General features: G+C 37.7%; 1 protein-coding gene and 1 long non-coding RNA gene across 8 annotated transcripts in view; one reads left to right on the top strand and one right to left on the bottom strand.

The window, feature by feature from the left end:
* Window positions 1-1,025: 1,025 nt before the first annotated feature.
* The window catches only part of HEATR5A (HEAT repeat containing 5A), a 110,626-nt gene continuing 85,570 nt past the window's right edge, over window positions 1,026-26,081 (bottom strand). For 4 of the 6 annotated variants that reach the window (XM_029239653.1, XM_029239652.1, XM_029239654.1 and 1 more), the window contains 11 exons: window positions 24,303-24,371; window positions 22,728-22,907; window positions 20,820-21,039; window positions 17,112-17,360; window positions 15,265-15,392; window positions 13,346-13,493; window positions 12,227-12,499; window positions 10,427-10,651; window positions 5,044-5,198; window positions 3,706-3,919; window positions 2,729-3,412 (listed from right to left, as the gene is read on the bottom strand). In XM_029239653.1, coding sequence (XP_029095486.1) covers window positions 3,105-3,412; window positions 3,706-3,919; window positions 5,044-5,198; window positions 10,427-10,651; window positions 12,227-12,499; window positions 13,346-13,493; window positions 15,265-15,392; window positions 17,112-17,360; window positions 20,820-21,039; window positions 22,728-22,907; window positions 24,303-24,371 — 2,169 coding nt within the window. In that variant the 3' untranslated portion in view covers window positions 2,729-3,104. Of the gene's footprint in view, window positions 3,413-3,705; window positions 3,920-5,043; window positions 5,199-10,426; window positions 10,652-12,226; window positions 12,500-13,345; window positions 13,494-15,264; window positions 15,393-17,111; window positions 17,361-20,819; window positions 21,040-22,727; window positions 22,908-24,302; window positions 24,372-26,081 lie in introns of all 6 variants that reach the window. The other 2 variants (XM_029239658.1, XM_029239657.1) reach the window with 2 other exon arrangements.
* Window positions 13,297-25,534, top strand: LOC114905141. Of its 2 annotated transcripts, XR_003796097.1 has the most exons (7): window positions 13,297-13,509; window positions 15,805-16,050; window positions 20,829-20,983; window positions 24,320-24,408; window positions 24,518-24,834; window positions 25,328-25,413; window positions 25,503-25,534. It is a non-coding gene; the product is annotated as an uncharacterized LOC114905141 (long non-coding RNA). The 2 variants fall into 2 exon arrangements; XR_003796098.1 differs by lacking the exon at window positions 15,805-16,050 and having other exon boundaries at window positions 13,342-13,509.

Here is a 26,081-nt window from a genome sequence, read left to right on the forward strand (position 1 = left end):
CGGCCAGAAATGATTCAACATTTTAACTATAGTTTTTGGGTAGTATAGACTTTATTTCATATATTGTTAGTTTTGTATTAACATTATCATAGTTTATTAGCTTGAGGATTGAAATTTCTTCCCTCAAAATGTAAACTAATATTGTAATAAAAAGACAAAGCGAATTCTTCTCTTCAAAATTAACGTTACAAAAGACTCTTAGGTTATACATTTATTCCGTCAAGTATGTATTATTCTCTAAGCCTGTACCATATGATATTCCTTCCAGGAAGTCCATCTCAGAAGCGTCAGTTTTCTTCCCTGGGTTCCCAAAGCACTATCCTTGTATCTCTTTTATAGCACTTATTTGTATCTTTTAAAGTGCCTTAATGTTCCTTTTAGGTGGGCAGTGAAGTTTGCTTTATAGAAGTAGAAATTTTGCTTCGGATGCTCTATTTATAGAAATCTGGTCTTTCTGATGTTACTTTATAAGTTTTTCCATGATAAGCTTTTAAATAGTGGGTTAAATAAAATGAGACTCAACTAGTAGTTTGGGCTGTATTTCTTCCCTCAGAAAAACATAAAGCTCAAGCAAACATTATGTATACCACTTTGTTTCATCCAAGTTGCTCATCAACACATTAAATTTGTAAAGAATTACCAAGTTAAAGTGCAACTGCTTTATAACAACTGGAGACTTGTTAAAATAAAACAGATGTAAAGAATTTTTGATGTGTTTTTCAGTCTTAACTATTCACCTTTAAACAAATCAGAACTTATATCAACAACTAATCATGTAATCATTATTCCCATTGAAATTGTAGACGTCACAAATTTTTCCCACTTTTTCCTGTTGTATTAGCCAGAAAACTTTTGGTGGCAATTTGGAGAAATATTAAATGAAAATATCTTCAACTAGGAGTGAAGAAAGCTCTGGAAGGAATGTGGAACAGTGAAAGAAGAGAAAAGCTTTACCTTGATAGAATCAGGACCACCAACGGACCTTTTCTGTCTCTAGCTTGGAACCTGGGATCAGAAAGGTGGGTTCAAGTCTCAGCCGTTAAGCCTTAATTTCTGTATCAGTAAGGGTATCTTTACTAATTCAATATTGTATTAAACAAGATGATACATTAAAAAAAGCCTATAGAACTGTGCCCAACTCAAAGTTCCTAATTCCATGACACTGGACATATTTTTTCGCAACTATTGATATTCATATAGCACCTTTAAATCCAAACAATTCGGGATACCAGGTCACTAAATGAGGAGCAGAAATCTTAATGTTTAAGAACAAACTAAATGAAATAAAAAACAATACAAAAGAAACAAAAAAATTAAAAAACTATATCCTGAGAATATCCCAGTCCAGCATTTGCCTTGGCAAAGGAATAAATTTCTCAGCTCAAATTCATCCTACACCAGTACAGTTCAACAGTTTTTTAAGTGTCTAGTTGATGCCACACAGGCAGTTACAGAAGACAAAATTTCTCCCTTTAAGACACAGTCTAAAAGGAAGTATTAAAATGCAATGTGATGTTCAGTGCATAGAATAATATATAAAGTACTGCAGGAACACAGATGAAGAAGCAGTTACATTTGCTTGGTTTGAGAGGAGGGTAAGAAGCGTTAAGGAGTTATCAAGGGGAAGTGACATTTAAACCAGGCCTAAAAGGACTGGGAGTCAGCCAGACAGAACAAGGGAGAGAAGGGCATTCAGGTGAAGGAAACAATAATGAGTATACAGTCAAATTCATAGAGATAATTAGAAAGACAAAGAATGCAAACCATTTTAAAGAATGTTCCAAAGAAAGGGCTCCCCTCAGAAAACAGGCTAAGTTTCAGAGAAAATATTATTTGCTCCACAGAAATGATTTTCTGCACTCTGTGAGACTAACCAGTCATCTTTTGTGAGTAAAATAATTTCAAATACAAGAATGATAAAGAAAATTAGCTTTATTTATGTAAATTAGAAAAACTGATTGTAGTGTTAGAATTTGTCAAATGCTTTCATTCTGAACGATTTACAAGTGTATTTATATACAAACATAATAAAATAGAGTACCATCACATTGCTTTCTCTTGACTCCAAGTGTCTCTCCATTCTGAACATGCCCCTCTCACTTCGGGTTTTAATTTTTAACAGGGAAATGCTTTGTTCTGACACAGTGCTTGATTCACACAGTATAACACTGAAGTGGAAGGAGAGTCAATGACCATCAATAATTAAAAATTATCCTTCAACCAATATGACTTTATCATTAGATTTTTTCTATATTAAAATATGTTTCATGTTAAAAAAAACATACTTGTATTCACTGAGGATCTAAATTTGTTGTACTAAATTTGACATTTATATAAACCCATAGTTAATTTAAATATAGATATGAATCTATATTAAACTCATTGGTATGAATGTTTGCCATAAATGAAAATGATGAAAATTATTAGGAACAGAGGTAAAAGAAAATCCATGTGAGAAATTGAAGTGGAAATGCCCTATTCTATTTAAAATGACTAAAATTTCAATTTTCTGAACTCAATACAAATAAAACCAATAGATGGTAAAAAGCCATGATATTTATAGACACCAAATCTTAAGTCACACTGTAGGGCATTAAATAATTTGTACTATTACATATTTTAGATAATTCTAAACCAAGTTTCCTAAATAGCTTGCCAATCATTTACGTTGTTTGAGAAATCCAAGAAAGTCTAATACAATTATTGAATAAGGCCGAATTTTAAACTGGCAATCGAGATACACCATAAATGCAGATAATGTATATTAGAGTCAGATTTATATATGTCATAGTACTATGTGTGTATGGACTATTAGAAGAAATAAATTTTGTTTTTAAAGCAGTGGTTGGTTTTCTAAGTTTAGTTCTTTAGCACTTTATTGAAATTCCTGGCAAGAATTCTGACAGAGCTCTGTGATTTTATTATATGAAAGAAGGAAAAAAAGAAACCCACAAAAAATGTTAAGTTTGCTGTGACTTTTCAAAGCAATTTAAGTTAAAACAAACAGCCTCCAAGTGCACTTGTGTCTAAAATGCCACTTTTGCCCCCAAAGTGAAAGAAATGATCAAGTATTGTGTTAAGGTGCTTACTATTCAAAAAAAACATCAGAGGAAGTTGGTCTTTAATTGGATGCTTGAATTCTTTCCAGAGTTCTTAGTATGTTTAGATGTTGGTATCTTGAGTTTGACACTTTCTTGATTGCCCTTTATAGCAGCTTCAAGGCGGGCTTTCAAGGCTGGGGAGGAAGCCATTACACTTTTAAAAACTGATGAATACTGAGGCCCAATCTGCATGAGATTTTGCAAAGCAAAGTCATGTAGATTTCTCATTATGGAAGTTGCTGATCCCAGAGCATTCTCATCCAAAAGGAAGGAAATGAGGATGGGCAGAAGACAGGCCACCAGCTGAGAGCCTGGAAAGTAAACAAATGATGTAAGCCCCAGGTTCAGGGATGTAAATGTTTCTTATACACTTGATCTGGACATATTTCCCCCACTTGAAGGGAAGCAGTTCTTCCAATCTCTTCTCCCAAATTAATACAAAACAGTATCAATACTGTTGATTGATTAACATCAACACCTGCCGTTCCACGAGTGTGAAAATATAATGCTAAGTGACTAATGGGATGTTTTACATTTTAAATAACATTAAATTTCTGATTTTGGACAGATTCTGATTTAGTATGCATTTAGTGCTAGCACTTACGATGCTGTTCCTCAGCAATGGCTACCAGTGCTTCCAAGACCTTTATGCCTTCTTGAAAGATCTGAAGCTCAGTAGTGTCTTCAGGTTTTCTTTTGTCTATTTCCTGCAGTTTTTCCACGATAGAGGATACTAAAGAGTAAATGTACGGGTAGGAAACAGCTGGATTCGGATACTGAAAAATGGAAAGTAGGAGCTGATAGGTCTTGATTTGTACCTAATCAGAAAAAAGACAAAAATAGTGTAAACTGTAAATATAAATTTACATTTATATTAAAATGTAAGTTTTAATGTAAATTTTTAAAGTAAATTAAAAAATGTAAATGAAAAAAATTTAAAGCCTCCCCTCCCACACTTAAATTTATTTTATTTCTAATTTATCTTTAATTTTGGAAGTCCAAGCACTAACAGGTATTCAAACTTGCATGCTAACAGTGGTTGTGACAGCTTGGAGTGGGAATAAAGTGGTTAATTTTTCTTCTTTTGACTAGTTTCCATTTTCCCCCTCATTTGTCTCTCTCTAACGTAAAAAATCAAACAAACACACAAACTTGAAAAATATTTTGGAGATTTTGGAAAATGTTTTAGATGAAAATCACATATATTTGATGCTATGAAGGTTTTAAGGAACCATGTCTGGACCATATTAATTATGTGTCATCACATACTGGAGGCACCACTTTGAGACTGCTACATAAAGCTCCTGTTAGGCTAGAGGAAACAAACAGGACAGGAGAACAAAAGGAGATGACTATACAGCAAATATATAAACCATCCTTTATTCATTTGAATGATTATTTTTTTTCTGAGAGAAAATCTGGTTACTAAATTTTAGGAGTCTATTTGTGATCATGTGCTACAAACTTATTTTGTACCACATAACAGCGTAGGAAATTAATTTAGCAAATAAAAGGGCCAGAAAGGAATGGGATTAATTTGTATATGCTGCTTTTGAAATAGGTCCCATTATTTTACAGTCATATACTGAAGGCACATGCTAGAGTCTTCCTTTCCTTTTTTTTTTGAAAGGAAATCCACTGAAGTTCTAGGGATATATCAATTTTAAGATGCCCCTATTTCAAATTTAGGTTTGTTTTTTTTTTTAATTTTTTAAAAAACATTTTCTTTATCTTTCTCCAACTAACTACATTCCATCCTCAGGGCCAAAAAACAAGACCATTATTATTTGACTTTGTCAACCCAAGAACATGAATTAATCCAAACCTAAAAATAAATTTCAGTCTGGTACTTTCTGTTGGAATCAACAAAATCATAAGGAAAAGTTTTGCAAAAGCCTAAACATGTTCCTATTACAAACATCTATCTTCTAAACACACTTACCATAGGATCTTTTATCTCAAGAGTAGCCTTAAATTTCTCAATACAGCGCTTCTGAAGGCATGGGATCGTAGTTACTTCTGGACTGGTAGACAAAGTAAATACTGTGATAGCAGTAAGCAGACTGACTTCATCAAGTTCTTGGTGTGTTCCAGCTACTAAAAAGAAATAATCTATGAGAAACAGATCCCAACACTGTCATATTTACTGTTATATACAGCTGTGAAGCTGTCTCTAGTTTGGTAGTAATTTCTTTTGTGTACCTAAGGATTACAGACAGTAATACGGACTGACTGACTAAGAATCCTGGCAAATGCTGTAGCTTTAAAATATGCATTTTAAGTAATTCTAGAGTCAAGAATTACCAAAGAAATTACAGTCTTCATAAGTAAAGACATCAGTAAATACTTATATACATTTACTAGGAATATGCATTAACTAGTTATGTGACCTTGGATATTTAACCCCATCTTTGGTTTTCTCATCTGTAAAATGAAAGTAACAGTACTTAAATTTATAAGGTTATGAGGATTAAATGAGTTAATCCTCGCAAAGCATTCAGAATAGCATGTTGCACATAATGCTCAATATAAATTAGCTGTTATATTATTATTTTTCTTGTGGAGAAATACAGAAATGCTTGGACAGTTGTTTTTTCTTTGTTAAGTTTAAAGTATTCATATTTTGATAATACACGTGTCAAGCGAAAATAACTTAGCTCTTTGTTTGCTACATATACCATTTCTTAACAGTACAGAAAAATTTGAAAATATCTGTGTGTGCCACAATCATTTAGAGGAATTTTCTACTGGATGTAATTTACTTCATTTCCCAAAGTCATACTCTCATTAAATAATTTTAATGAACCTCTTGTGGAAAATCAATGTTATTTGAAAAGGAAAAGGTGTGGCAAATTCAACTCATTAAATTGTGTAAGAATGGATTACTACTTATGAAAAAAATTACATATATATGTAGAAGGTTTGGTAACATTCACTCATCAAATACTTAAGAAACATTTTCTATGTGCCAGCACTCTTTTTGGCACTGAGAATACAATTTACAGAGAAGATACAGAATATACCAAGAAGTAAATAAAGGATTTCAGCTAGTCACAAGGTCTATGAATATAAAAAATATATTAAGAGATAATAGAAAGCAACCCAGGAGTTGCTACATTGGGCAGTCAGAGAAAGGTTTAGGAAATTAGTGTTTGAGCTGACACCTGAGACACAGCAGCAATGAAAGCAAAATACTATGGATGGGTAGGATTTAGTTTATAAAAATAATTTGAATAATTTTAAGGTAAAATAGGTACATGGTTAACATTTAAATTATGACAGTATTATTATAAGCACTTTATATTTAATCCCCATTAGCATCGTGAGGTAGGTACACTTATCCCATTTTATGGATGAGAAACTGAGGAACGGAAATTCAGTCATTTGCCCAAATCACACAGTTAGTAAGGCATTCAGTTTGATTCCAGAAAGCATACTGTTAACCATGATGCCATAGTACTTCACATACAGCCAAGTTATTCTTAGTCATTTATAGCAACTTGAAACTACAATAGCTAGTCTGTTTAGTAAAAATGTCTTTTTATTCTCCGTAAGATAAAGTTCTCCTGGGTTCCTCTTCCCATTTCTTCTAAAATTCCCTTATTCTCCCAGCCCTGCCCAAATTCCATTATACCCATTCTCTTTTACCTACAATAGATGCAAGGTTCGCTTAGCATTAAGCCCCATGGAGAGGCCTATGTGGTAAGGAACTGAGGCCTCCTGCTAACTAACAGCCAGTGAGAGACTGAGGCCTCTTACCAACAGCCATGAGCAAGTCCCCTTGGAAATGGGGTCTTTAGCTGTGACCCCGGTCAACATCTTAACAGTAACCTCAAGAGAGACCCCAAGACAGAACCACCCAGCTATGCTGCTCCCCAATTCCTGACCCTCAAAAACTGTCAGGTAACAAATGTTTGTTGTTTGAAGTTACTAAGTTTTGGAGCAATTTATTATGTAGCAAATGTTTTCCCTACAGCTCCTTCCTTAATTCTTCTCAGTAGCTAGTCCAAATCCTCAGTGTCCTAACCTCATTCTCTGACAGACAACAGAAAACCATCTGTGTGTGTGTGTGTGTGTGTGTGTGTGTGTGTGTGTGTGTGTGTGTGTGTGATGAAAGAGGCAAGCTCATCATAACTCAACCTAACAACTTACACCTATTACTTTCCATCCTTACCTCCTTTCCTCCCTCACACTGGCAGATTCATCCTTCTAAATGTGCTGTGAATTTTTTTCCTTTCTGCCTAGAAAAGGGATGCTGCTTCCCTCCCTAATAGTTCCAACTGCAACCCAATTTCCACCTTTTTTTCCCCATAAGCATGAACTCATATTAGAGCTTCATCTAAAAAATAAAATAAAATAAAATTCCTTGACCCTGTATCTTCCTTCAGCTTTCTCGTCTCCCTGTCGAGAGGAGCCTGTACTTGATCCTTCCCCTCCCTTACTCCTCTCTTGTACCTCAACACTGTGAGCGTGATCTCCACAGCGTATTTTACACTGCTGACCACTCTCAAGTCATTAAAACTCTCTTTTCTTTGGCTTCTGTTTCTGCATTATATTCGGAATCTCCTCCCATCTTGTTGCATAAACCCAAGTTAGGTGATTTCAACCATCCCACTGACAACTCCCAAACGCATGCAGTCTAAAACCATCTCTAGCCAGACTTTCTTGAAGCCCAGACCGCTTCATATTTCATTCCACTTGATTATCCTGTAGGCATTTCAAAAAAAACTCACTATCTTCCCCTGAAAACCCTCACTTTGGTATTTCTGTTAAGGGCACCATGAACACCCAACTCACCTTACCCCTTTCAACTCCTAAACCAAACTATCAGTAAATTCTGTTAATACTTGCTAAACATTTTAGTTTTCATTATTTCATTCCTTGTTATCCTTACTGCTACTACCTTGTCTCCAACAGTCTTGCTTTTTTCTCTATACTGCTGCCAGAGTGAGTCTTTAGAAATGCAAATCCCATCACTTTACTCCAGTTTTAAGAACACATGCCTATTGAAGGCAGCCCAAATTACCAATCATGCCAAACCTTCCATCATCTGGCCCCACTTACCATCCAACTTCCATCTCTACTAATCACCGTTCACCACCCTCTTACTCTTTCCCCTCAAACCCACATTCTCTCGTTGCTCTACTTGCCGTCCCCAAATGTACCATGCTATTTAGGTCTGCTGGTCTTAGATCAAAATGTTGCACGAGAATCCTTTTCTATGATGTCCATGTGGAGAATGGAGAATGCTTTCTAATCCTTTAAGAAACTGACTGTTTTGAGAAGACTCTTGTGGTAGCTACAGAGGTGTAGCACTGAGCTCCCCTTCGTGAGGGCAGGTGCTGCCCAGCTGTGAGGCATGAGGTCAGCTGTTAGCTCCTCAGGGTTGGCCTCAGCCCCCGAGTTTGCTTGACTGAGATCACAGTCTTCAGGGGGCAGCCACATCTGAGGGAGTGTAGACACTGTTGTCCTATGGGAAGCACTGACAGGCAATATTCAGAGCCGCCCAGCAGGCATGCTGAGCTTTGCTGGATGCTGGTACTGCAGCTTGGCTTCTTTAGCCCAAGATTGCTTTCCCCATTCCCTTCACAGGCGTTGTTCCTTAATAAGCCTCTTGCTCCCCAAACTCCATCTCAGCATGAGCGTCCAGAGAACCCTACTGTGACACTCTGCCTGATTCACTCAAACAGAGCTGACTACTCTAACTTTTGCCAGTTGGTCTTTTTTTTTAAGTTTTTTTTTGATGTGGACCAATTTTAAAGTCTTTATTGAATTTGTTACAATATTGCTTCTGTATTATGTTTTGGTTTTTTGGCCACGAGTCATGTGGGATCTTAGCTTCCCGACTAGAGATCCAACCCATACCCCCTGCATTGGAAAGCGAAGTCTTAACCACTGGACCACCAGGGAAGTCCCTATCTCCTTTTTTTAATACTAGAAAGGCAGTGATAAATAAGACATTACTGTTGCCTTCAAGGAGCTCCTATGGTATTAATCATACCTTATGGCACTAGCCTCCCCTAGACTCCCAACTTTGGGCACAAAGTACGTGGTCAATAAATGCTGAATTCAACTGAAACCTTTTTACCATACAAAACAGAATATGGTGAATTGTGATACTGATAAACAGAACAAAGAAGGCAGGGATAGGGACTTCCCTGGTGGTCCAGTGGTTAAGAATCCACCTCCCATGCAGGGGATGTGGGTTCGATCCCTGGTCGGGGAACTAAGATCCCACATGCCGCAGGGCAACTAAGCCTGTGCGCTGTAGAGCCCAGGAGCCACGACTAGACAGCCCTGCACGCTGCAACTACTGAGTCCATGTGCTCTGGAGCCTGTGCACCACAATTAGAGGGAAACCCACACGCCGCAACAAAAGATCCCATGTGCCACAACTAAGACCTGATGCAGCCAAATATTTTTTTTAAAAAAGGAGATAATTTATAATATGTCTAAACACTTTTTACAATTACCATGACATAATGTTGAAAATAAGACCTACTCAACAATAACAAAGGGAAAAACTAAGTTTAATGGATATTGAACATAATACTAGCGATCATTTATAGATATATGCCAGGTAAAAAGCAAGATGCTTTTCGCATGTTATGTTATTGCTCTAACAGTCTCCTGCAACACAATCTCCTTATTTTGTTAATGAGAAAACTAAGGCTCAGAGAAGTTGGATAACTTGTCTAGTCACTTAGCTAGTAGGTCCTGGAGGGACAGATCAGTCCTGTATTATATTTATAATGTATACCTTATGCAGTTTTCAGTACATTGTGCATATTAAAAAAGTTCTGTCAGCTAGACATGGATGATACTGTATTTTAAAATCAACATACTATTACATTTGAAGGTCTCTCACTGTCAACATACAGGCTGCCAGTCATTTAATTGCATTAACGTTAAAGATACTAAAATGAGGGGGCTTCCCTGGTGGCGCAGTGGTTGAGAGTCCGCCTGCCGATGCAGGGGACACGGGTTCGTGCCCCGGTCTCGGAAGATCCCACATGCTGCGGGGCAGCTGGACCCGTGAGCCATGGCCGCTGGGCCTGCGCATCCGGAGCCTGTGCTGCGCAACGGGAGAGGCCACAACAGTGAGAGGCCCGTGTACCGCAAAAAAAAAAAAAAAAAGATACTAAAATGAGACCATAGATATTTTCTGTCTACGATACATATCCTCTAAACAAGTATGTAGTGAACTGTGGTCTCCTTTAGGTGAGACTGCCAAACATGATCAAGTAAATAGCTTATTCTCAAAAAACTGTCCCTCTTGCTTTTTAAAACAAACTGAACAACTGCTTCCAAAGAGCCTAAATTACCTGGATCCCAGCAGTCAAGAACTGTTGTTAAAGCACTACGGAGAAGGTCAGTCCAAGCAGTATGGCTCTTTTCTGCTCGGGCCATGGGAGAAGATAATATTCCTTTCAGAGCCTGCAGGGAAGCTGCAACTGTTGAAGATAGCTGGCCCCCAGGTAACTTCACAGCAGTCTCTCTGAGGACTCCAATTGTGAGGTACAGTATAGTAGGGAGGATTGAGATGCTTCCTGTAATGTTTTTAAAAAACACTATTTCAGTCTATATACAGTTCCTCAAAGGAAATCACCAAATGAGTTAGATAATGTCAAAGATTTCTAGCGTTTGAGATTATTCTCCATTAGGGATTATAACTGTTAAGATAATTTAAATAACTTTAAGATTTTAAAGGGTGGATTAAATTCTGGTTATAATTGGAGATGTTATTTAAAGTATATCACAGTACCATTATCCATTGCTGTGTTATTTTGTTTTATTTGGTAGTTGACAAACATTGAATTTATTTTTACTTTTTAGTGTGGTAAAATATATGGAACAAAAAATTTACCATTTTAATCATTTTTAATAGTTCAGTGGCATTAAGTACATTCACAATGTGGTATAACCACTATCACTATCCATTTGGATGTTATATTAAACCCTTTTGAAGCAATTTGTAGTGAATCACTCAGTACAAAATATTAAAGTTTCCATGGCCACTAAGTAGTTAAAAAGTCACTTTGTTTAAAGTGAAAGAGAAGAGACTAAAGCTAAAATAGTCAATCAATTTTCCCAGAGGCTATCAATAAAACTCATATCGTATATTTTTGCCCCCAATCCTCTGCTAGTCACTTTTTCTGCTACTATTGGTATAAGACAGTGTGTGAGAACAAGGAATACAGGTTTAAAAGTCAAACTGAAGCTTAAAGTCATGTTAAAAATAGGACAGAATGTAAGTTGGTCAAGACACATTTAAGCAGAAATATGCTTACCAATTAAGAAGTATCTATTAAATACTGAGTCCCTGTTATGTACTAGAGGATACAAAATTTCACTGGAAACAAGACATATGTCTGTATATATATTTATCTTCTCTTTCTATAATAATCAATTACATATACCTCTATATGACACATAAAAACTACATATCTACATATGGAAGCTACACACACACACAAAACAAACAAACAAAAAAAAAAGAAAAACAAAACAAAACTCAATATGAGCCAGAGTTTTTAGGGAAGCCTTCACAGATGAGGTAGGGCTGGAGCTGAACTTGAAAGGAAGGCAAAATTTTACAAAGGAGAGAAGGGGTGGGGTCATTTCGGATCAAGTAACACCATCGACAATAGTACAGAACAGGGATATGCATGAAGCCTCCTGGGTTTAAGGTTCACACAGAAGGAATCAGGAAGCAGTTGTACTCTGCAGAGCCTTAAACACTATATTAAAAGCATGGACTTGATTCAAAACAGAACTGGATATGATGAGAAGCTTCTGTTGTCACTGAGGCAGGGAAAGTCCATTAGATACTGTATACCAAAAAATGCCCAAGAGCTAGTAATTGCCATCGATGGGTTTACAATATTCTCAACCATGGAAGAGACTATGTAGAGTACATGCTGTCTCTGTATTTACTTTCACCCTTTTAGTAAAACATTACTAGAATGTAATGTTAACCTCAGAGGATTAAAGACCATATGCAAAGCTTTGGGGGTCAGCATTTGTGTAATGAGGAAAAGATAAGCAACCATTACCTCCATTATCTATCAAAACCATTTCTCTCCTTCCAGGTCAAGTAAAGCAAATCAAACACCACAACATACCTTCAGGAGAGCACACTGCAGGAAGTTCAGAGAGGATAACTAATGCAGCGGAAACCAACCTACTTCCATCTTCTGACAGCATCTGTGGCTTTGTAGCTTTTACTCCTGGGCTACCTGTCAATTTAGGATTTAGCTCTGGGAGCTGTCTAACTAGAATGCATACACACAATTCCAGTGTTGCAAAGACCAAAGATTTCCCAGGCACAAGTCCTCCTGTGTCCTTGCCCTCTCCAAATTCTGGCAAGATTTCCTTTTCAGCAGCCCCATCATCAACTAAAAGACAAAAAGAACAATGTTGAATAAATGCTTCAGGTTTGTTTTGCTTCTGGTAGATGGCAGTTTAGTTCATTTCTGTTGTAGGTAAAGAACAGGTGAAGTCTTGGGTCTTAAAGAATGAAAGAGAAAGTTATGGAGGTAAAAGTAGTTGTCTTTATGTGGACTTCTTACTGCAATGGATCAAAAGAAATCCTCGGTGACCTTCTCAGCCTTAAAATCTTGTCTGGTTAACTCCTTGCTGTTAAGGTGTGAACCTGATAGCTAGAGCTCCAGCACTGACCTTACCACCTTAATATTGGTAGTGGCTGGGCAGAAAGATAGGAACTGAGGTCCCTGATGTCTTTAAGAAGCTGCCATCTCAGCCCAGGACTGCCAACTTCTGGACTTCTTTTAGATGAGAGAATAAGTCCTCATGTTTTAAATCTACTGTTATATTGGATTTTCTGTTATAGGTAGTCAAATGTAATCTTAAGTGATAAACTCACCAATACCAAATTTGACTTGTAAATGAACAATTTAATCACTTTGCAAAACTTAAGTTATTAAAGAATTGTCAGTAGTTCTTTCCATGTACATTGGTAAACACTTAAAAGTAAGTACTCAATCAGTTATAAAGAATTTTTTTTCCTTCCAGGGCTGTTAAAATTCTAATTTTCCCAAGGAATAGTAGTTTAGCTACTGACAACATCCAAGCTAACATGTAGAGGCGCATGAGAGGATCTGAAGCCATACCTAGAGATTTGTACTATACACAACAGATTCTCAGAACGACATAGACACATAAGCAATACTTTAAAAAATAATGATGCCGTGTGATTAATTTGGCATTATAGGAACATTCACCTTCTGCACTTCGTCTTTTCTCCTTCACATGTTCTTGAGCTGCACAGATAATCTGCCTTACCACTTCAAGAGAAGCCAGCTGAATGGAAGGTGATTCTCGGGTCAAAATTACTCGATGTAGTACATTCAACAACTCGATACCCAAGTCCTATCACAGAAAACAGGTGAGACTATATGGAAAATTACATACTTAAAAAAAAAATACCAATGTTAAATGCCATGACAAAATTCAGAGAAAGAAACAATGGTCCATAAAAAATAAACGTGTTAGGGCAATAAAGTTATGTAACACTTGCTCCACTTTAAACCAACTCCAGGTTGGTTTTTGTCCAATCTTGTGGGAGATGGCACTATGACAAAAGATCATTTTCACACAGGTCCTAAAGTGGGGAAACAAACGAGATTTCTAAAACAAGATGAAAAATGTGGCTTCAAGTATATAAGGACTGCCATGTAGATTCCTAGATTTATATTAAGGTTTTCTAGTACTAATAAAGAATGATGGTGAAGTATGACATTTAAAGTGGTAAGTTATTAAGCACAGAATGAATATCTCTCTAAAGAATAAAATACACTGGACAAATACTATTTCATTTTCCCCTTTTCTTTTCTATTGGTTACTCTGGTGGCTTTCTTTAATCTTTGAAAATAATAGTAAAACTGTCATTATGATACTTTTTTTTTTTTTTAAAGATGTTGGGGGTAGGAGTTTATTAATTAATTAATTTATTTTTGCTGTGTTGGGTCTTCGTTTCTGTGCGAGGGCTTTCTCTAGTTGTGGCAAGCGGGGCCACTCTTCATCGCGGTGTGCGAGCCTCTCACTATCGCGGCCTCTCCCGTTGCAGAGCACAGGCTCCAGACGCGCAGGCTCAGTAGTTGTGGCTCACGGGCCCAGTCGCTCCGTGGCATGTGGGATCCTCCCAGACCAGGGCTCGAACCCGCGTCCCCTGCATTAGCAGGAAGACTGCCAACCACTGCGCCACCAGGGAAGCCCCTATGATACTTGTTTTAACATACAGAATAAACAAGCAGAAAAAGTTTAAAATTTATTCAAGTACAATCCAAGTCAGGCAGGAGCCTGATTAATACTTTAAACCTAATAAACGATGGTAGTAATAAGTTAAATAACTGTCTGTATAGAAAAGAAATCATACCATCCACTTTTCTTAACATCCAAGAGTCAATTTAATATACAATTCAATATACTGGTAGTACCTGATGCTAAAGGTGCCTGCCCAATACAGAGCTGCTCTTGGAAAAGCAGTTAAAGGAAGTGCCATTCTTTGTACAGTGATTTTTTTTTTTTTTAACATCTCTATTGGAGTATAATTGCTTTACAATGGTGTGTTAGTTTCTGCTGTATCACAAAGTGAATCAGCTGTGTACAGTGATCTTTTAACCATGGTCACAACTGGGTCTGATATTAGTGTCTGACTCCACCTAGAGACTAGCCAGTCGTCTCTTAAAAAGACTTGGATAGAGAACTCAGCCAAGAGGAATACTACGTAAATGACAATAACTATGTGAACCAAAAAGAAACTCAGGGAAATGGGGTATAAGATACAGGTATATACGAAGAGCAGGGTGCACTGAAGCGGAAAGAGACAAAGACAGTATGATATAGAACCTTCCCATCACTGCAGAAAGTTCACATGAAGAGCTGCTACACGGAGTGGTTGGCTGGTGGCAGCAGAAATAAGTGCGACAGAAGCAGAGACAGAAAGTGGCAGAAAGAGGCCTGACTGCTTCTGGGTCAGCACAGTTGCTGATGCCATTTCAGTTCTGAGGCCTAGCTGTGCAGTTTTTTAGTTTCCTTTTTACTTCTCCGTGTTTACTCCCTATTCACTGTAGTAACCTGGACATGTTTCTGTTCCTGTTCCTTGACATGTACAGAAGCCAAACAAAAAACAAGAAATCACCTGATCACTGCCAATTTTAGATCTGGGCCAAGGAACATCTAGAAGGGCCTGTAACGCATGTAAACAAGCAGTAATGCTTTCCATGGTTGCATCTGAACGTAAGGAACACAGAAATTCCACACTGATTCCTGTAGAAAGCAGAAAAAGAGAATGAGGCTTGAGATTCTTAGTTTATGAAGTTAAATAATTTTGTATTTTGATAAGATATACAAATGAACTTAACAAAAAGGTAATGCAAATAAACCACAATGAATTTAAGACTAAACAATTAAGTGATAAGGCAATCTCTTATATATTGTTTGTTTTTATCAACATGTCACAAATAATAATCTCAATTAGGCTTGCACACTACTGCAAAAATTACAATAAAATTGCACCAGAGAATTTAACATGTAGAGTTTCATAACTTTATTTTGACTAAACTTATTGAGTGATTACCATGTATCAGGCGTTGCACTTTAAGTATATCATTTCACTCTCACACTATCTGAGAAAGTAGGTACTATTATTACCACTCCTTTTTTTTTTTTTTTTTTTCAGTGGTACGCCGGCCTCTCACTGTTGTGGCCTCTCCCGTTGCGGAGCACAGGCTCCAGACGCACAGGCTCAGCGGCATGTGGGATCTTCCCGGACCGGGGCACGAACCCGTGTCCCCTGCATCGGCAGGCGGACTCTCAACCACTGCGCCACCAGGGAAGCCCTATTACCACTCCTTTTAAGCACACAGAGCTTAAATAGTTTGCTAAAGGTCCATTACAATGAGGCACACCAAGAATTTGAACTGAGGTAATTGTACTGCACAGCTTATGCCCTGCCAATCTTCATTATATAAAAGTTCATTTTTATCTTTTAAAATTTTTTTATTTAAAAGAAATATTTATTTGGCTGCCCTGGGTCTTCATTGCCTCATGCAGGATCTTCGTTGCAGCATGCAAACTCTTAGTTGCGGCACGTGGGACCTAGTTCCCTGACCGAACTAGGGACCGGACCCGGGCCCCCTGCATTGGGAGCACCCCCTTGCATTGGGAGCGTGGAGTCTTAGCCACTGGACCACCAGGGAAGTCCTAAAAGTTTGTTTTTAGAAAGCTCTCATCTCAAGGCAAGCAAAAACAAAATTTTAACATACCCAAGGATATAAGAAATCCGGTCATGTTTGGCCTGGTAAGGAATAACAGAAGCTCTATGAACCATAAACCTTACTTAATCACTTGCCTTTATAACTCTCACATGTCACTTACTAACTTATTTATAGGTAATGATCTAATAACTTGTTTCCTCAGAACAAGGTAAGTATGAAAAATATTTATTCTAGAAACTCACTGTACCTAGAAAGATACTTCACTTTAAAAATAAAGTTCCAGGGCTTCCGTGGTGGCGCAGTGGTTGAGAGTCCACCTGCCGATGCAGGGGACACGGGTTTGTGCCCCGATCCGGGAAGATCCCACATGCCGCAGAGCAGCTAGGCCTGTGAGCCATGGCTGTTGAGCCTGCGCGTCCGGAGCCTCTGCTCCGCAACGGGAGAGGCCACAATAGTGAGAGGCCCGTGTACCGCAAAAAAAAAAAAAAAAAAAAAAAAAACAAAACCATGTGGAAAGAACTAGGTTTCTTTTGCAAATTTTACATACATTCAACTCGATGCTAAAACCAGCCTGTAATGGCATTCTAGACTTAATATAATGAAATTTGCAATTTTATAAGATGTATACAAGCTTACTCACTTGTATACATCAAGGCTATCACTAATGCCTAATGAAGAATGAAGTAATAGCCACCAAGAGCTGATAGGCAGGGGGCACAATTCAAGAAAAACTCTGTAGGGTCAGAAACTAGTAAGGTCTTTTACTGACCTAAAATAAGATGGAATCTCTCAGTGTAGACATCCTCAGGGGACTTTACTGGAGCCCCAGATGATGACCCCTGACACATGGAAGTTGGTGTTACAGGCCTTGAGAGATTAGGTGCTCCCTCATCTGGGTCAGCAACAACAAAGCCTGTGCTTGTAAGCCACAGTGCTGTAGCATGGAGAATAAACGCCCAGGAGTTGTAATAATGCGATTTTGCGTTTTCACTAGTCTCTGCTGTGTAGAAAGCACCACCTACAAAAAAGGGAAAGCAAACAGTGTCAGGAGGAATAAACGAACAGATTAGCTCACACTACATTTTCCCTTTTATCTGTTACAAGATATAGACCATTTCCATCATCCCAAAATTTCCTTTGTGACCCTTTCCAGTCAGTCCCCTACACCTCAAGGCAACTACTTTTTTTTTTTAATTTATCCATTTATTTTATTATTATTATTTTTTGGCTGTGTTGGGTCTTCGTTGCTGCGCAAGGTTTCTCTAGTTGCGGCGAGCTTGGGCTACTCTTCATTGCAGTGTGTGGGCTTCTCATTGCTGTGGATTCTCTTGCTGCAGAGCACGGGCTCTAGGCACACGGACTTCAGTAGTTGTGGCACGAGGGCTCAGCAGTTGTGGCTTGTGGGTTCTAGAGCACAGGCTCAGGTGTTGTGGCGCACAGGCTTATTAGCTGCTCCTCAGCATGTGGGATCTTCCCGGACCAGGGCTCAAACACGTGTCCCCTGCACTGGCAGGCAGATTCTTAACCACTGTGCCACCAGAGAAGCCCGGCAACTACTTTTTGACTTTTATCACCACAGACGTTTTGCCTGTGCTTGGACTTCACAGAAATGGAAAAATATCCAGTATGCACTTGTTTGTGACTGAGGTTTTTTTTTTTTTAAATAAATTTATTTATTTTATTTATTTATTTTTGGCTGCGTTGGGTCTTCGTTGCTGTGCACAGGCTTTCTCTAGTTGCGGTGAGTGGGGGCTACTCTTCATTGCAGTGCGTGGCCTTCTCACTGCGGTGGCTTCTCTTGCTGCGGAGCATGGGCTCTAGGCACACGGGCTCAGTAGTTGTGGCACATGGGCTTAGTTGCTCTGCAGCATGTGGGATCTTCCCGGACCAGGGCTCGAACCTGTACCCCCTGCATTAGTGGATTCTTAACCACTGTACCACCAGGGAAACCCCTTTTTTTGATGTTGGCCATTTTAAAAGTTTTTTTTCGGGACTTCCCTGGTGGTGTGGTGGTTAAGAATCCACCTGCCAATGCAGGGGACACGGGTTCGAGCCCTGGTCCAGGAAGATCCCACATGCCGTGGAGCAACTAAGCCCGAGCGCCACAACTACTGAGCCTGTTTGCCACAACTACTGAAGCCTGCACGCCTAGAGCCCGTGCTCCAAAACAAGAGAAGCCATTGCAATGAGAAACCCACACACCGCAAGGAAGAGTAGCCCCCGCTCGCCGCAACTAGAGAAAGCCCGCACGCAGCAACCAAGACGCAACACAGCCAAATAAATAAATAAAAATAAATAAGTTTAAAAAAAGTTTTTATTGAATTTGTTACAATACTGCTTCTGTATCATGTTTCAGGTTTTTTTGGCTACTATGCATGTGGGATCTTAGCTCCCCAACCAGGGATCAAACCTGCACCCCCTGCATTGGAAGGCGAAGTCTTAACTACTGGATCACCAGGGGAAGTCCCTGTGACTAAGTTTTTGTTTAACAATGTTTTCAGAGATTCATCCATGCTGCTACATTATCAATATTTTGTTATCAATGATTTTATTTCTCCTGAGCATACAACTGTTGGGTCACAGGGCTGATGTATCCTTACAACTTTATAAGAAATTTGCAGGCTAATTCTTAACTTTTTATTTTATTATTATTATTTTTTGCGGTACGCGGGCCTCTCACTGTTGTGGCCTCTCCCGTTGTGGAGCACAGGCTCCGGACACACAGGCTCAGCGGCCATGGCTCACGGGCCTAGCCGCTCAGCGGCATGTGGGATCTTCCTGGACCAGGGCACGAACCTGTGTCCCCTGCATTGACAGGCAGACTCTCAACCAGTGCGCCACCAGAGAAGCCCCACTTTTTATTTTTAATCACAAAATATTTTAAAACAAATATGTGATGTGTATATGCATGTTTAGAAGGTGAAAGATTTATAGGATCTGAAGAGAAACCAGAGTATGTGTATGCATGTATAAAACAGATACCTATTTACCTATCTCCAAGATTAACATTTTGTCTTTCTTAAATCTCTTTCTTAAAAAACAAACAAAAATCTCCTAAAACTTTGTACACCACTAATTCTTGCCCCTCCTTTTGTAACCACTTTCCTCAAGTCACTGTGAATCACTCTCATTATGGTCTTACACTTTCACTCTAGACGTTTGTATTCATAAATAATAGATGCTGTTATTTCTTGTGTGAGTTTCCTTAAAAGCCTCATACTGTGTGTATCCTTTTTAAACTTGCTTCCCCCCAACACTACGTTTTAATGATTTATGTGTCATTAACATGTGCTGATAAATTATGTCAATAAATCAGTTTATTTCCATTTTGTTTCCATTTTTAATTCTATTGAAAGGTACAAAGTACAATAAACACTCCACATATCTCTTTGTGTATAATTCCAATTAAAATTCTAACAGAACTTGATAGGCTGACCCTAAAATTCATAGCAAAGAGTAAAAAAAAATAATAGCCATTTTGGAATAACATGAAAATTAAAAGCAGCTACCAAATATCCAATCCATAAAATGCAATATTAATAACTGACTATAAAATTAGATCCCTAAGGGAATCTAAAAAAGAGTAGATATATGTATATGTATAACTGATTCACTTTGCTGTACAGCAGAAACTAACACAATATTGTAAAGCAACTATACTCCAATAAAAATTAATTTAAAAAATTTTAAAAATTAAAAAATAAAATTTGATCCCTATCCTCATTCCACACACATAATATAAATTCTAGCTGGACTAAAGCCCAAAATGTAAAAAGCAAAACTGTAAAGCTTATATTTCTTTATGACCTTAAGTTACAAAGAAGTATCAGGCACTATACAAAAACCATAAACAACTGATTATATTACTTTTAAAAAGATAAAAGAAAGAGCAAACTACAGGCTGAGAGAAGATACCTGCAAGATATGGAATCACAAAGGAATAGTATTAAACATATGTAAAGGATTAATAAGTCAGTAAGAAAATGTCAAATAGTAGAAAATGGGCAAAGATTATGACTAGGTGATTTATGGAAAAAGAAACTTAAACGTCCCATAAACCAATGAAAAAAGATTCCCAATCTAGGAAATAAACCAATGAAACTCTTTCATACTCATCAGATTGACAAAAATTATTAACAATGATAACATATAATGATGGGAAGATGTAGAAAAACAGAAGCATGTTGCTGTTTGTAATGTATGTTGTTTGTATGCAATGTATGTTGCACATACATTGTTGTAACCACTTTGGAGAGCGATTTGGCAGTGTCTTGTGAGGTAAGACGAGCCTGCCTTATGACTTAGAGATTCAACTTCAGGGTCTCCACCCTGAAGCAACTCTCCCGTGCTTATTCTATGAAAGAAAATTATTCTGGGAAAATGTTTCAGATGAACATTACCTGCTAACGGAGAAATTTTGAAAATACATGTTATTGACTGTCATTCTAGGGATTATGTAAATATTTTCCCCCCTTACCTTCAACAGGAAGCTGGGAAGCAAATTCTGAAGGCAAAGTTAGGAGAGCAAAATCCTGAAGCGCAGCAAGCCAGAGCCTACTTAATGTGCCAAGATCTGCGTGGACTAAGTCAAGCAGCCCGTCTGATGAAATCGACCCGTTTCCGACACTCTCTTCTGAACAGGTAGTCTTCAAAGGTTGCTTGTGGTTTTTATGTCTTTCTACAGCAATTATGTAGACCTGTATAAAGGTTACTTTATAAATAGGAAAATCTCGTACCCACTGAAAAGGTGTTACAATATCTTTATCTTGCTGAAGAGGCAGACTTACCTTGAGCCTTAAAATGCATTGTGATACCAAGAAGGTATACATATGTAACCACACACAAAACTAGGGTAGAAAGATCCAAAAGCATTATCTTCAGTGAGATATATTAGGGATAATAAACATTTGACAAATATGCTGCCACCTTGCAGTTTACAACCATGACAGCTATAATTAAATGATCATGGCACTCTTTTTTACTAAGCCTAGACATGGCCTTGTAATCCATTTCAAAATATGGCTACAGGCAGCCATCTCTGAATTGAAATAAGCTGAATATCTTCTTTCAATGTTACCACTAAATTACTATAAAAAGTTTAACTATATAGATTTAACATGGACTACAGAATGTTAAAGTATTCAACATTGTACATAATGTGTACTATCTCTTTATCCATAACTCCAAAATCCAAAAAGCTCTGAAAAATCTAAGTTTGTGGGTAAATCAATCTGGTGGCAAAACACAAAAATTTTATGTGAAGCTATTTATACAGTGTGAATATTCAAACATTTCACACAGATATATTTAAGTGTTTGATTACAGATTCTATGGTATTGTCCCAGACATCCTAGATGAATACATGAAATATGCATCCAAATTTTAAATCCCAAATATATCTGGCTCCAAGGATTTCAGATAATTATGGACCTCAATTACATGGAACTTGTTGGCTAGTCATTACTTTCACTAAGGAGAGAATAGGAGAAAGTAATGGCTTAAGCAAGAGTATAGAGTTTCAAATTATTACAAAGAACACTATATAAGCATAGAGTAATTTATAAAATAGGTTACAGAAATTACAGAATCTCTGTTTGCTCTATTAAAAGCATATGTTTAAAGCATTTAGAGTTGACTGTTAAAGATCATTAGATCCAACTTATTAAATCGAGGCAGCACTACTTCCTGAGATTTGTCAACACTAAATAATGACAAAAATAGACACTTTACAATCTTCTGATTTTAATTAGCCCCAGTGAAGGAAACCCTTTCTTATATGTTGGTTAATTCTCTCAGTTGCAATCTGAGACTATATACTTCATTAAAGTGATATATGAACCAAGACTGGCCAAGTCTGGTAACTGCTGAAGCTGGATGACGGGTATATATGAGTTCACTGTACTATTCTGTGTAAACATTTCCATCGTAAATTTAAAAATTATATAGCTTTCTTCCTGATTAGAAAAGTAAATAAAGAACAGTTAAGCACTTCCCTCTAAGATTTCTCTAATCTTAGGAAATAAACCAACTTAATATTCAAGTGACTTTATGAAAGAGCACTAAAAAATATTAACATATGTATTATAGAGTTGATAGAATATATGAGCAAACCCACATTTCCAATAATTCAGGTTTCAATAAAAGTTGATTTCCATTGGCTATTATTAATTTCTCTCATGACTGCCCCTGCTTAAAGCAGCAGATAACAGACAACAGAGGGCACTTTAGAATCCTTGGCCAAAATATCAATTAGCATATAAATACATCTCATGTTGAAAGTCTTCTGTCAACCTTAAACATAGACTTATTTGTGTTTTAAATAGCTAACTTCAGTTTATGGCCTAAGATGTTCATTAACAACTTCCAAAATTCTAGAAGTACTAACCTCTGCCCAGGCTTTTAGCACAGCTAAGATCTCCATGGTAGAAGCACTTTCATTATATAAGTGACTTAGAGCTTCTTTTCCAACCTGAATTTTTGTTAATGATGCAACAAGCAACTGATGAACTCTTCGGAGATCATTAAGGTCACTTACAACTCCACTTGCTATCCAGGCACTGCAAACCTAGTTTTTTAAGAAAATCAAAGGTTATATTTAAAAATTATAAACACCCCCTTTGTGAGTTCAGCAAAACTCACCCATATCTCAGGAATCTGGTCATTGAAATCATCTTGCTATCAAGAAACCCCAAGGGATACTGGTGATAATGATAGTCAAAGCCAGCATTTCAAAAGGGAATGAAGTCTTAAGGTTGAAGAAAGGAAACTGTGCTAATAAGTATATAAGCCATGAAAGGCATCACTTTCATAAATGTTTGGATTAACATCTGAATTATATCTCCAATCTTGACTATTTCATCTTATTATTACTTTAAAAACAGCGATTAATTGCATGGTTAATTATTTTATCTTTCTTGAAAGATAAATTACCTACCATTTAAACCTCAAGGAAGATTCTGATTCTTTTGAAGATATTTTTAATTTTGAAAACAAAACATCATTAATAATTCTCCAATTCAAAAAGTTTACTCAGTTATCAGAGGTTATCTATAAAGGTTTTCCTGGGTCTCACCATATTTCTCTTTTGCTAAAGAAAATTTATTTTTCTTTTCTATTTATTTAGTTTGCATCTCATTTCACAAAAGATTTCAAGTGGCTTACAGTGCGAGCACATATAATAAAAACGATGATAAGTTAGACTCAGGCCAACAGTTAGCACACTTCTATGAATATCTGAAGGCTCTCAAACATTTCCTAAACACAAATGAATTCAGAAATTTGAAAATGCTGAGTAAAATTATAATTAATTTAATTCACATCAGTTCTGCTCTTAATTATTTCAGGCCATTCAGGTCTGGATATTGAATGTCTGACAACCACACCAAGAAAAGCAACTATTTAAAACTGTATATTATATGGCTCTCAGCTATATGAAAAAAAGCTCAACCTCACTTGAAATACAAATCTAAACTATCCTGAGATACCCTTTTTACTCCATCATATACACAAAAATCTAAGTTTGACAACTCACAATGCTACTGAGACTTTGGGGAAATAGGCACTTACATACAGTGCTGGTAGGAGTTTAAACTGGTAAACTCCTGTAATATGCTCTTTAACCCAGCAATTCAATTTTAGGGAATTTATCTCACAGATATGCTTAGACCCAGTGAAATGACCTATGCAGAAAGAAGGTCATTCACTGCAGCAGTATCCATAATAGCAAAAGACGAAAAAACCCATACTTCCATCACTAAGGAGCTGGTGACATACCCATATATTGGATTACCACGCAGTTATGAGAAAGAAAAAGTTCTCTAAACTTAAAAAGTAAAGGAAAAGGGGCAACTGAGATTAATGGTTAGACAACTATAACATAGAACCTTGGTATCAAATACTAACTGGAGAGCTGCTACCTAAGGGAGGATTTTTCTTAAAATTTATCTTTTTAACCATTTACCTGACATGCTTTGGCAGTGACATCAGGTGGCGTCTCTGAGGTGAAGGCTGGTCTAAGTGCCGCTCCTACCTGGCAAGACATTACAGGCTCATTCAAGCATCACAAAGTAAGATAGCGAACTTTTTCTCATTTTAATGTTATTTTAAAATTAGTTTTTTTTTAAATTAGTTATTTATAATATGCATTATGAACACCTTTTGTTTTTGCCTGCCCAGCATATCTTCTCGTTTTTAGCTAAGTGCATCCAAGTTTTCCTTTGGGGAACTTTCTCTCTCCACAACTGTCAGCCCGTGTTGTTGCTATGGAGTTGTGAGCACTGTCTGGCTCCAGGGACCCACCCTGGGATAATGAAAGCTCTCCTGAGGACATTTGCTAGGAGTACTAGGAAAGAAGCGCTCTCTTTAAAAGACTCTGGATGCTAAGAGAGCCATCTTGATACCACTTGGAGAGGGCAAACTTGAGAATAAAGCCAGCGCAGAAGAAAGCAGAGCCAACTACGGTTCCTGAAAAACAATTTTCCTTTTCTCCTTAAGTGAGTGGTAATTTTATTTCTATCATTTGCAATCTTAAGAGCATTAAAAATATAACAGGGGCTTCCCTGGCAGCACAGTGGTTGAGAATCTGCCTGCCAATGCAGGGGACATGGGTTCGAGCCCTGGTCTGGGAGGATCCCCACATGCTGCAGAGCAACTGGGCCCATGAGTCACAACTACTGAGCCTGTAAAGCTGGAGCCTGTGCTCCTCAACAAGAGAGGCCACGATGGTGAGAGGCCCGTGCACCGCGATGAAGAGTGGCCCCCACTTGCCGCAACTAGAGAAAGCCCTCGCACAGAAACAAAGACCCAACACAGCCAAAAATAAACATACAAATAAATTAATTAATAAAAAAATATATATATATAACAGAGCTCCCTTTAAGTAAGTTGAATTATAATATTTTAGTCTAATGTGATTAGTTGTATCTAACCCCTGTCCCTTCCTTTTGCTCTTTCCCTAAACACACATTGGCATTACCTGCTGGGAAGATGTGATGGAGCCTGCTAACCAACTGGTGAACTGCTCTGGATTCCCTAACTGCCAGCCATCAGAAGCTGCCTTTGAATCATGAGAGGTATCCTTGGATGAATGCTACTGAAGGATTACATGTGATGTGTGTGATATAATATGTGATGATTTTGTTATCTTCCTTGTTCCTCCTAGGCTGCTCAATGCACCAGTCAAAAAAACACCAGTTAAAAAGCTTACAGAGGGCTTCCCTGGTGGTGCAGTGGTTGAGAGTCCGCCTGCCGATGCAGGGGACACGGGTTCGTGCCCCGGTCCGGGAAGATCCCACATGCCGTGGAGCAACTAAGCCTGTGCGTCACAACTACTGAGCCTGTGCTCTAGAGCCCATGCGCCACAACTAATGAAGCCTGTGCATTCTAGGGCCAGCGTGCTGCAACTACTGAAGCCCGCGTGCCTAGAGCCTGTGCTCCGCAACAAGAGAAGCCACTGCAATGAGAAGCCTGTGCACTGCAACAAAGAGTAGTGCCCGCTCGCAACAACCAGAGAAAGCCCGTGCACAGCAATGAAGACCCAACGCAGCCAAAAATAAATAAAATTAAAAAAAAAAAAAGAACAATGCCTATCCCACAGGGTTATTGTTAAAGATTAACTTAGTAAATGAATGTTGATTTTTTAAAAAAGCCCTTTATTCCCCCAAAATTACCAAAAAGGTTTTAATTATGAAAATTAACCTTTAGTGTTATAAAAGACCTGTTTTATGTATTATTTTGCTTT

This window comes from Monodon monoceros, unplaced genomic scaffold (assembly GCF_005190385.1).
Source record: "Monodon monoceros isolate NGI ecotype Baffin Bay Population unplaced genomic scaffold, NGI_Narwhal_1 Super_Scaffold_21, whole genome shotgun sequence".
NCBI lineage: Eukaryota > Metazoa > Chordata > Mammalia > Artiodactyla > Monodontidae > Monodon > Monodon monoceros.